The sequence below is a fragment of the Hippopotamus amphibius genome, chromosome 9 (genome assembly GCF_030028045.1).
Source record: "Hippopotamus amphibius kiboko isolate mHipAmp2 chromosome 9, mHipAmp2.hap2, whole genome shotgun sequence".
NCBI lineage: Eukaryota > Metazoa > Chordata > Mammalia > Artiodactyla > Hippopotamidae > Hippopotamus > Hippopotamus amphibius.
Window position 1 is genome coordinate 83,057,233 of NC_080194.1, and position 11,878 is coordinate 83,069,110.

The following is an 11,878-nucleotide window of genomic DNA, read 5'->3' on the forward strand; positions in this document are numbered from 1 at the left end:
TTAGAACTTGTTGCAGAGAGGTGAGTCATGGCAGCATCTAAATTCCACAGAAACACTGGGTTTAAAGAGCTTCATAGGAATACACACACTGCTGCAACCCTGGTATCCATAGGAAACAGTGTCACCTGGAGAGGGACAGAGATGAGGGCAAGTGAGGCCCCAGAACCCACGTTGCAGGCGCATGAGTGTGGGGCCCACCCTATCCTGGTGTGCAGCTCAGTAAATATTCCTGAATCAATCACAGGCTCAGTCCATCAACAAACCAATCAAGAATGAGGCGGAAATAGCACGTTCCATGGAGGATTCATGCTCTTTGTAGGGAGAATGTCTGCTACCTGGGAATGAGATGCTGGAGGTAGGGCCCCCTAGTGGGCTCTCCTAGGATAGCTCGGAAAGCTCTGTATATTGGAGTTCAGTCCATCCCCCCACACAAGAAAGGGCAGAGAGGATGCATAGAAATTGCCCTCTCCACCCTGCCCATTTCTCCCCCAATTTAGGTCCCTAGTTCCCCCAAACCCCATCACAGTCAGGTCCTGTGAGGGGCAATTTCAGCAGCACAGTTCCAGTTACCCTCAGGAGCTAACCTCCTTACTTTACTTGTAGGTCACCATCCCAATTAATGGTGAGTGGCAGCCCAGTACCACAAGGAGATGATACTGCATCACTAGTTTAGGTTAAAAAAAGAAAACCAACCCCCTTTCTACGTGGCTCCTGCTCCCAGGGTTGCTGAGGGATCACTTCCCTGAGTCCTGCACCCACCCTGCCTTGTCCTTGGGGCCCAGGCTCTCATGGGGTCCCATGGAGGGCTCATACCACCCCCCCGCCCTGAACACCAACTACCAGCCCCTAACCTCCAAAGATGGTTACCCAGGAGACTTCTCAGACCCCGCCTACCTTCATAGACCTTCCTGAGGAAGCACTGCTGGCTGCCTTGAGTCTGGCAGAAGTGTTTCCCAGTCTCGCAAATCCCACTGGCATTGACTCGGTGACACTGGAAACATTCCAGAGCTAGAAAGTCAAACCGGCATAATTAGGCTCTTCCAACCCAGCATCCCCGCTGCTCAGGAGAGAACACACCTATGACCCAGATGTGCCTGGACACTGACCGGTTCCCACCACCTGATGAATGTGCTGAGAGCAGGTCATTTCTCTGTGCATGGCTTACACCTGGGAGGAGACACGCGTGCCTCTAGCACAGGGTCTGCACCTGAGCACAGAGGGCTCTCCCTGTCCTCCCAGGGATGGGCTGTGCTGCTGGAGGAAGGTCACGTCCCTCACTGCAGCTCCATTGACCCCACTTGCCAACTGATTATCACCCCCACACCAGGGGACACCATCGAAAAGTGTGCTACGTGAATGGCACCTGCAGGAGCAGAACAGGTGATGGCTGGAGCTGTGTAAGGGGTCAGCACTGCCCGCCCTGCTCTGTCCTGGCTGCAGCTTCACAAAGTGTCCCTTTGCCCTCCTTCACACAGTGCCCCACCTCCACTCTCCCTTTTCATCTGAAGAGTCCCAGAGAACCCCAGGACTCAGCCTAAAAGGAGAGTTGAAGGGGGCAGGGAGGGGGAGAGGAAGGACAGGTGGGAGGAGGGGGATGGGAAGTAAAAGATTAGAGGAGAGTGAGGCAAGCCAGGGGGAGATGGAGAGGAGAAGGGAGGAGGAGAGGGACAGACACTTGCCCAGGAGCCACTGCTCCTCACTCCCTCCTCCTTGGGATGAGCACCCAGTGGTCCCTGTGTTATTCACCAAACTGTGAGCACCCAACTGTGGGAGGCATTATTCCAGGTGTTGAGAATAGTGAGCTGAAGGGAGCACTGAAACATCCAGTCCACTTATTTAAACACTAAATAAATAAATGGGGAAAATGAGTGACAGTGAAGAAATAAGAAAAATTACTTCGGGTCCTGATAACTCATGAAGACGATGAGATGGAGGAAACATGGAGATAGCATGGGGAGGTCATGGGGAGGCAGAAAAGCTTTCTCAGGGGTGACAAGCTCAAACCTGAATGGTTTTTTTTTTTTTTTTTAAAGCTGACAACTTACCTGGGAGGAGTTGGGAAACTGATTCCAGGAAGATACACAGGCAAGTACACAGAAAGGTTCTGAGACAGAATTAGCTTGGCCAGTTTGAGAAACAAAAAGAAGAGCACAGGTAAAGTGCAAAAGGGTGAGAATATTATAAAGCGGGACTGAAAACATCGGTAGGGGCCAGACCGTAAGCACGTTATCTGTTTAGACCTGCACTGTTGTACAGCATATCCATGGGCTACACGTGGCTATTGAGCCTGTGAAATGCAAGCAGTCCAAATAGTTGTGCTGTAAGTCAATTTCAAACACAGAGCAAAAAAAATGATTTTAATTGCTCATCAGTAACTTTGATGTTGATTACCTGCTGAAATGGTAATATTTTAGATATACTGGGTTAAATAAAGTTTACTATGAATGTCAATTTCACACATTTCTTATTTTTTTAATATGCCTACTAGAAGATTTAAAATTACATCTGTAGTTTGGCTTATATTTTATTTGGATAGGACAGTTCAGGCCATTGTAAGAGTTGGATTTTATTCAAAGTTGGAGGAGGCCATCTGAGATTTTTCAATGGGGAGCGACACCTGGTTTATGTTTTGCAGGTACACTCTGGCAGCTGTGCAGACATTAGATTTTATTTTTTTATTTTTAAAGATTTTCTTCACGTGGGCCATTTTTAAAGTCTTTATTGAATTTGTTATAACCTTGCTTCTGTTTTATGTTTTGGTTTTTTTGGCCACGAGGCATGTGGGATATTGTCTCCCTGCCCAGAGATCAAAACACACCCCATGCATTGAAAGGTGAAGCCTTAACCACTGGACCACGAGGGAAGTCCCAACAGCAGGTTTTAAAGAAGGAGAGAGTAACAGAGGCCCAGGAAAACGGGGTGCAAATCGGAAGGTAGGAAGGAGGCTGCGAGTCAACGGAGTCCATGCAAAATGTAAGAAATTAAAGATCAGGTATAAATGAAATATGTATGTGGGAAACGTGGGCTGGGAAACCTACAACAGAGCAAATAGAAGATCATTTCAATGTGCTTGCCGTGGCTTCATCGTTTTTTTATGTAGCTTAAATCTGAAACTATACATTTTTAAATTTACTCACACATTTTTATTTTGCAATAAAGCTTTTTAACAGGAATGAACTTTGAAAAGCGCACAATCAATAAAAAACTGAGCACTCAATTCCTCTTCCTCTAAACTTAATGATGACTGTATAACTTGAACAGCCTGTCTGTCAATATTTACTATCGCCCCTGGGCCTGTGCGGTCCTGATCACATGAAAACCTCCTAAAGATACAAACCTGCTTGAGAATTTCAGAGGCTCTTTCGAAAGTTAGTCGTTATTTTAAGAAAACTGTGCCCTAGGATGATTTCACTGGTGCAGCTGCGACAGAGGCCTTACGTATCACTGACTGAAGCAGGTGCAGCTCCTATTACCCTCCCTGTAGCCCTCAGCCTTCACCTCCACATGCTGAAGGTGGCCCCTGAAACACTTGTGACTCTGACAGGGGCTGTGGGACACACTCTCTGTGCACACAGGGCAGCTGGAACAGTGGAGTGCAAATGCTCCTGGGAGCGTCCCTCTCCCAAGAACAGATGGGGGAATTGGTGGATGAATACTCCAACTTTCTCACCTATGAGTTGAATTGTCTACACTGTCCTCCAGAGTTTCCAGAAGAATGGACTCCATTTGCCCATCCAGGTGTCCAGCGTATTAACTTCCTTGCATATTCTGTCCTGCTTCCCCACGCCCCTCCTGGTTTTTCCTGGGGTCATCTTCCAGACACATGATTTTTACACCTATCAGCTTCGGAGGCAAGTACAAGCCAGGATGATGAGTTTTCATTTAGATCAAGTGAGTGTTCTTCTAAATTAATTTTTAAAATTTTTTATTCTGAGTCTTCATATTCTTTTACAAAAACAAACAAAAAATTGCCTATTAACAGGCTGATTCCGTTTGCTGAAAAAGGAAGCCTGTTAATGCCAATGATCATTCCAGTTTTCAACCAATCATGGAATCAAATAAAAGCTATGAAACTATATTCTGTAGAAGGTGAAACACCTGACTTTTTGTGAATGCTATAATTAATTTAAAAGTCCAAGTAGAACATAAAATCATTTCTTTTTACAGTGAAAGAATAAATACAAACGCTGGTAGAGTGTAATATTGCAGCAAAAAAAGTTGTTACTAAATTGAGACCCCAGAGAGCAAAAAATGCCCTTGTAGTTGGTCCTGATGCACACCTAATTCTGAATTGTGTCCTGTGTCCAAACAGATAGTATATGAATATAAATAAATATATATGTAAATACTTTATATATTTTAGTGTTCTCTATACAAATATTAAAAAATATAAGATATATAACATATAGAATATATTTTGAATTATACATATGAAAAAACATATTTTATATATTATATATGTATGTGGACATACACATCCACAGGTAAAATAACTGAACTGTAAACGTTTTGTGATGAAGGTGATGTGGAATTAAAAATAGTCTTTAGCAAAAATTCTCCCTGCTCCCTCTCATCAAGCAGATCTGAAAATGGTTAAGCTTCTGAAGAACTACATAGTGATTCAATCTAAAAGTTCTACAACAGTAATGTAAAGGGTCCCACAAATATTGGTTGCATTTTGGTCATGTAATAGAGTTTCTGACTCTAATTTTTTGATGTTTTACAGCTGGCAGCCTTTAAGTCTCTCCCTTGTGCCCCACATTTGGACCCCAGGAGCTCCGTCCATCACCATTGGTGGGAGTTTCAAACCACACAAGCCCCTATGTGAATGCAGGAACCCTTGCTCTGCCTCTCTTCTTCACCACCACGTAAATGTAAGAGTCTCCTTTCTCTGATCCCTTAAGCTACCTGACAGCAAGCTCTAGCTCTCCCGAGAAAGCCTCATTAGGTAAGAAACCCTTTCATACCCTCCTGGTGCATCATCAGTCTTGACATCTGATCCAAGTTTGGGTGAGGGTCCATCCTGTTTCTACCTGTTTCTGTCCAACCCAACAGTTTGAAATCTTAAAGTATTCAACAAACGGAGTACACAAGTATTTCAGCTTTCAAAAATGTTTAACCAGTTGAAATTATGTAAAACAGCCTTTCTAGCAAAAAAAAATATTGAAATGTATTCCTACAAAAGCAGAATGCCCCAGATTAAATCATAATGTATGTGGTCATCTCATCTGTTGGACATTCTAATGTCAAGGCAGGCAGATAAAGAGTCAAAGAGAGAGGCAATGCCTGAAAACATAACCTGTCACTCACCCAGGTTCTCCTCAGTCTCCATTGCCCTCCTACATGCTCCCCAGCAGGCTCACCTTGCAGGAATCCCAGCAGTGAGGACAGGACCACCAGCAGCAGCAGGAGGCACTTACCCATCTCTGGATTTGGCCCAACCCCAAAGATTTACAGAAGGCAGGCTAGAACCACAGGCCTCAAGAGCCTCTGAGATACGGCTTTATAATTCCAGGCTGGGAGGAGCAGCCAATGGCAGCCCAGGCAAAGGGCTGCACTTGCCCAGACAAAGAGCAAACAGGGTGCCTGAAGGAATGGGGGCCCTGCATTCCTTCCAGCATTACTGGCCCTACTCACCTCCACTGGCCCTACTGAGGGAGTCACGTTATGTAAGGGCTGGCTCTTTTGTGTCTCCATTTCACAATAGTAAAGTGGAAGACTAGAGTCTAACTTACATCGTCTAAGGATTTGGAAATTCAGTTGAGTTAGTGATGTTTTACCATCTAAGAGGTTTGCCATATGGAAAGGAACCATTGAAGTATGGTGTGCTACTTAAATACTCCTATTAAGGATACTCTCTTATTAAAATAAGTCTAGGGAAATAAAGACATGCTTAGACTTTGTAAAGTGCAGACAAGACACAAATAGATTTTGGTGGTAGTGTTACTAACCAGGGTTCTTCATCTCCTTAATTAACAGAAATTGATTAGAGGCCAGACAAGAAATTCAGGCAAGGCTTTATTGGGGCCCCTGCTGCAAGAGTGGGAAGTGAGAACAAGCAACAATTTCCCTTGTTTACTTGCTCGCTCAGAGGAGGTGAGCTGGTTCCTCATATGGGGTAAGGGTAGGGGCAGGTCCAGGGGTCAGGCTAGAGGGATGGCTTAAGTGGTCTGCCCACCTCTTTGGTGGTGGTCTGTGCAGGGGACATGCTCAGTACGTTGTTTTTGCTCCCAACAGCCTGCTTTTCCTCCCAGCTCTTCAGAAGTGGCAGTTTTGTTTTTGGTCTCTATGTATCTTGTTGTATATAATTTGCTGCAACCGCTCATGCACACAGTTATTTTTAGTCCCTTATAGTTTCTTTGGATTTTGTTGCTTGATGAGACATTTGTCCAGGTGCAAGCACTGCAGCAAAGGGTCCAAGGTCCCAGGTCCCATCCTGTCTCAGTATTATTGTCTCCTTTCTTGGAGATGAAACATATCTGCATTTGTTTTTTCATGTTTTGGCAAATAGGAGCAAAATAGAGTATGTCTCCCAAAATCTTCAAGATATATACTACAAGCAACCCAGAGTTCTTGCTGTCATTTTTTCATCTCACTATTCCTTTTTAAATAAAATTTTCTTTCCTATTATGGATGCTAGCTTACAGCCAGTGGAGAACTCTCTTTCCAGAATGGTGTCAGGAAGAGATCTGCAGACGCATCCCCACCCCATCCAATGAAACAACTATAACCTGCAAAAAATATTTTTGAAACAATCATTTTAAATCTCTAAAAATTGTCCTAAGGGCATACAGCAAATCAAGAAACTTTTTTTCAAGAAAATCTGCTAAATCTCAGTAGAAGCAGTGAGGATCTGTGGCATCTGAGCCCAACTTACACAGGTCTGCATGAAAGAAATTCCACTCTAAACAGGTATGGCAAAGAAAATGGGGCATTCTTTCCCCCAACTCCCAGTGAAGGGACATGGCAGCTCACTGGGAGGGTCAGACCACTAGCATTCCTCAAGCACCATAGCTCCAAGTTGCAGAAGCTAAATTCCTGCAAGTATGGCCAAGAAAGTATGGGTCCCTTCCTCCACCCGGCATGCCACTCCACCAGAAAGCAGAGCCTCTAATCCAGGTATGGCAGGCTGATGATATTGGGTCACAGTTACCCTCAGTCCAGTTCACCCTATGGCAGAGATTCCATTTCAGGAGAGGTAAGACAAGAAAACCAAAGGCTACAGCCCCTGAGCAGTATCTTGCTTAGAAAGCAGGAATGCAACTCTTGGCTAAGTAGGCCTCTGCACCTCCACAAACTCTGGGCTTAGAGATTTTGCCAAGGGAGAGGGGCAGTCCATAGGAACTTAGGAATCTGAAGTTCTCCCCAAAAGAACAAACTTTATTCTAAACAGAGTGTGCAGACATTCAAGAATAAGGGCATCCTCAAAAACAATGGAGATTTTGGTGGTAAGCAATTGAAGAGGAGACTCTTATCTTCCTGTAAACAACACCTTAAACTGTAGGATAGCTAGTTTACCAGAGAGAACCAGAGAAAGAAACAGCTAAGAAAAATCCTACTGGGGGCAGAACAGATATGAAAGACTGGCCTGAAGAGTGACCTTTGCAAATGGGCCTGAAATTAATTGGGTCAGACTCTGAAGATTTTCATGTCCCAGGGCATTGATAATAGAGCCATCAGCCAGTTAGCCATGGGGCCCACAGCTTGCTGTGACACCAATAGAGGCAGACAGCTTCACAGAGAATCAGGGAAAGAGATTGTCCCAAAGAGCCCTGGTAGACTGCTCTCATCCCAGGGTAACTGTAACCATGCACCAGCCTGTGCCCTCTGAGGGGTGACATTAGAGCTGTTACACTGCAGGGGAAATAGATTTCACTAAAATAGTCCAGCCAAGTCACTAAACAAACAGGAAAGTGACAACAACAACAACAACAACAACAACAAGAAGCCCTGGGAGGTAAGGTGAAAGAGCAGGAATCAATATCCAGAATTCCTACAATAATTTACCTAAAATGTTCAGTTTTCAACCCAAAACTATGAGACATACAAAGATACAGGAAAGTATATATGACCCATACACAGAAAACAAAAAACCCAGGCAAAATACCAGGCAATAAAAACTGCCTTTGATTGGGGTGGGTGGTGGGTGGGAGAAGTGGATAGGGAGATGTTGGTCAAAGGGTACAAATTTTCATTATAAGATGACTAAGTTCTGGAGATCTAATATGCAACCTGGTTATAACCAAGCAGGACCCTATGGAGCCTTCCCAGGACAGGCCTTCCTCCCATATCCTCTGCCTTAGCTGCTCTCTAAAGTACCTAGATAGTAGTATTTGATGCAAATTCCCTGAGTTTGTTTGCAGATGTGAAAAACCCCCACCAAATGGAAGATATTAACTACTTGATGACCATGAGCGCATAGCCTCAGGCCTCCTGGAGCCTAAGGACTGGTAAAGTTAACCCCTGTGACACCACCCTGTTCCCTCATCATCAGCCAATCAGAGAATTGTGCACGATCTGATCATGTACCCTGTGACACCCCCCACCCACCAACCTGGCTTTTAAAAATGCATTACCAAAACCCTTCGGGGAGTTTGAGACTTTTTAGGGCATGAACCACCTCGTCTCCTTGCATGGCCTTGCGGTAAACCTTTCTCTGCTCCAAACTCCCACATTTCATTTGTTTGACTTCACTGTGTGTCAGGCACATAAACTTGCATTAGCAAATTTGGTGAGCCTGCCAGGAATCTGTGCCCATGACTGGTCAACCCTGGCCTGGGGCAGCCCGTTCCCTGAGTCCCAAGCAGCTGCTGGAGCCCATTTTGCTCCAAGGATCTTGGAGGGACTGTCCCCTGTAGGCACCAGCTGCCCATGGCACAATGCTGTTTGGAGCTGAGAAACATCTGGAGCTGTGGTCCATATTTGGTATCATTGGGTGAGTTGCTCCAGCTTGCACAGGCTAGGAATTCTCTCCATTCCATTTGGGCTGCTTCCCTTGTGGGAAGTGAGCCACTTGGGGGTAAGTCACTCTGATGTGTGCAACCAGGAACGTTTTTGCCCCCACAATTTGGGCTTTTCCTTTACCGGACATGCCAATTTGTTTGATTGGCATACGCTGTTGGACTCTACCTGATTTGGGAACTGGTTCATTTGCTTTTCAAGAACCAGGCTTGCCAATTTGTTTGGAGGCCTCCATTTGGGAGTGGAAATGGAATTTTAGACTACACCTTTTCTGATTTTCTGTCTGTGTGACTGTAGCTTAATTGTTTGTGTTTTTGCATGTATCATTTCAGGGTGAGCCACTCGTAGTCCATTCTTTCTGGGCTATGCCTCGTCTGATTGTTTGTGGGACCATGTGTTTGTTGTTTGTATGTGTGTTAGTACTTGCACTGGCCAGTTGAGGTGCCTTTAGTGAATAACGGGGTTTGTGTGTGATGACCCCAGAGTATCCTTCCCTGTTGTGTAGGTTTCACCTGTGGTGGAGCATTGGTTGAGATTTCCCCTTTTGAACTAGCTGTGGTCATTTGTTCAGCTTCATCTCCAATGGGGCATTGTTGGGGTTCTCCCCTTTTGGACTGATGGGGCATTGGTTGGGAATCTTCCTTCTTGGGGGAGCTAGAGAACTGTCACCCTGAGAGACTGATTTGAATTGCTGTTTTCTTGATATTTTATAATACCAGCCATGAATAAGTGAGTATGGATAATCAGAGCTCTGTTCCATCTTATAGTCCCCTGCCGTACTTTTGCAAAACTAAGAGATCTTTAGCTATGCTCCTTACATCAAAGAAAATGCCTCAATGCTCCCTAAGATCTGGAGGTCAAAGGCCCCTAATGGCTTGGCTATTATATCAAAGTGGGTCTTAGGGGTATGTTTGTGTATATGAATGAGTGTCTGGGTACCTGATTCCAAATTCCTTTTGCTCTTCCTGGTTTTGCAGAAAGAGGGTCATGCAAATAGGAGCAGATGATATGTATTATTGTATTTGTTTCTTTAAACTGAGGTGGATATTTGGGAACTGGAAAAAAGAAATCTCCCTGAAAATAGCCCAAAATGGCTGGGTTTGGTGTAAGTAGTTAGAAGAGGAATTTGCATTTCTCTTCCTGTGCCTTTGAGATGTAAAATGATCTACCTGGCCTCTCTAGAGGTTATCTGATCAATCTGTGTTGCTTGGCACTGGAAAAAGGAACGCAGGAATAACATTCAAAACTGCTGGGAATGTTCCCTCAGCCAAATTTTAATTCATAAGCTTCGTAAGGGTATGAGGAAGCTTACAGCAAAAAATGATGAAAGAGTTCCAACAGGGACAGGCACTTTTGGATATGCATTTCATAGCCCAGTCTGCCCCAGACGACGGGCACAAAATTCAGAAAACAATTGCTGGTCCTCAGACTCTGATGAATGATTTATTCCAATTATCTTATTCAGTTTTCAATAGTAGCCACATGGCTGAAAAGGCTGAACACACCCAGAGAAATATTCAAAAGGATACTGGTGCAACCTTTTTGGTCTTGAAACCATGCACCTCAGGTTGGGACTTGAACCCAAGTGGCTGGGACTCAAATCTCGCCTAAACCCCAATTAGAACTTGAACCCATGGTCTTGTAATTTAGAGTCACTCACCTGTTGTCTGGATTTACTGAGGCTCAGGTTCTTAATGTCTCTTTGCAGAAAGAATTCAATGAGAGACAAAGTGATAGGTAAGGAGAGGATTTATTTAGAGAGAAACACACTCCACAGACAGAGTGTGGGCCATCTCAGAAGGTGAGAAAGGCACCAGGGCTGGGGTTGTCAGTTTTTATAGAGGTGGGTAATTTCATAGGCTAAAGAGTGGGAGGAGTATTTCAGCTACTTCAGGAAAGGGCGTGGATTTCTAAGAGTTGAGCCATCGTCCCCTTTTTGATCATTATGGTTGGGCCTTGGAACTGTCATGGCACCTTTGCGTGTGTCATTTAGTTCACTGATGTGTTTACAGTCAGCATATACTGAGGCTCAAGGTCTAGCAGAAGTCGACTTGTCCACAATCTTGGACGCATTTGGTTCTAATCAGTTATGCATGGCCATAAACTGGCCATAGTCCTTGGGCTATGTCATTCTTTCAAATGTTGTACCCTGCCCCCTTCCCTCCTGTTTCAGTCTTAACCCAAAAGATTGGAAACCTAAGAAACCATAAAGAGTATGTAATGAGGGTGTCAAGGAAAAGGCAGGGGCACACTTTCCTGGAACCCCTTTTGTGCAAGATCAATGGCCAACTGTTTTTACATTCCTTTCGGTTTGTGCCTGATTGTCCCATCCCCTTAATAGGAAGAGATTTATTAACTAAATTGGGGGCCATTCTGTTTCTCAAGGGACAAGGGAACCACCCTCATCACCAAATAGTTCTAACAGAAAGTGGAAAGGAACAGATAAAATGTGAAGCTAAAATAGAAGTCTTAGTAGAATGTGGAATATTGAGTTCTGGGCTTGGCTGAAGATATCCAGCCAATGATTATTAAGTAAAATGGGTTATAGAGCATCTAAACATAAGGTACAAACTTCTTAAACCTAGGGAAGGTCCCCAAAAGTGTTTGTAAATAGGTTACCAAAATGGGAGGCCACTGGTCTAAACTAACCATAGCTGATATTCAGAGTCTGATAGGAATTTTGTGGGGAGGCCTTCTCCCCTAATCTAAATGAGGAGCCATCTAATTCTCTGAAAAAAAAGAAAAAGAAAAAAACAAAACAAAACTACAACAAAAAACCAAACTGTCCTTGTTTTACAACTCTAGCCTTTACAGGACCAGAGGTGTGGCTCTAAAAATAATCCAAAACCCACCAATCTTTTTACCATTCCCAAAACCTTCTCTATGTATCTTAAGAGACTTGTAAGTATTAAATAAA

General features: G+C 44.2%; 1 protein-coding gene across 1 annotated transcript; it reads right to left on the reverse strand.

The window, feature by feature from the left end:
- Nucleotides 1-5,424, reverse strand: LOC130859951 (protein PIP-1). The gene is made up of 3 exons (XM_057747565.1): nt 5,364-5,424; nt 895-1,008; nt 1-125 (listed from the first exon to the last, which is right to left on the reverse strand). The coding sequence occupies exons 1-3, from the start codon at nt 5,422-5,424 to the stop codon at nt 1-3; spliced, it is 300 nt and encodes a 99-aa protein (XP_057603548.1).
- Nucleotides 5,425-11,878: the final 6,454 nt, after the last annotated feature.

Excerpts from the sequence above, each read along its gene's own strand:
- LOC130859951 (XM_057747565.1), bottom strand. The coding sequence starts at position 5,424 with ATGGGTAAGTGCCTCCTGCTGCTGCTGGTGGTCCTGTCCTCACTGCTG. Across the intron at positions 1,009-5,363 it reads ACTGCTGGGATTCCTGCAAG|CTCTGGAATGTTTCCAGTGT; the intron begins GTGAGCCTGCTG and ends TTGACTTTCTAG. Across the intron at positions 126-894 it reads CCTCAGGAAGGTCTATGAAG|GTGACACTGTTTCCTATGGA; the intron begins GTAGGCGGGGTC and ends GTCCCTCTCCAG.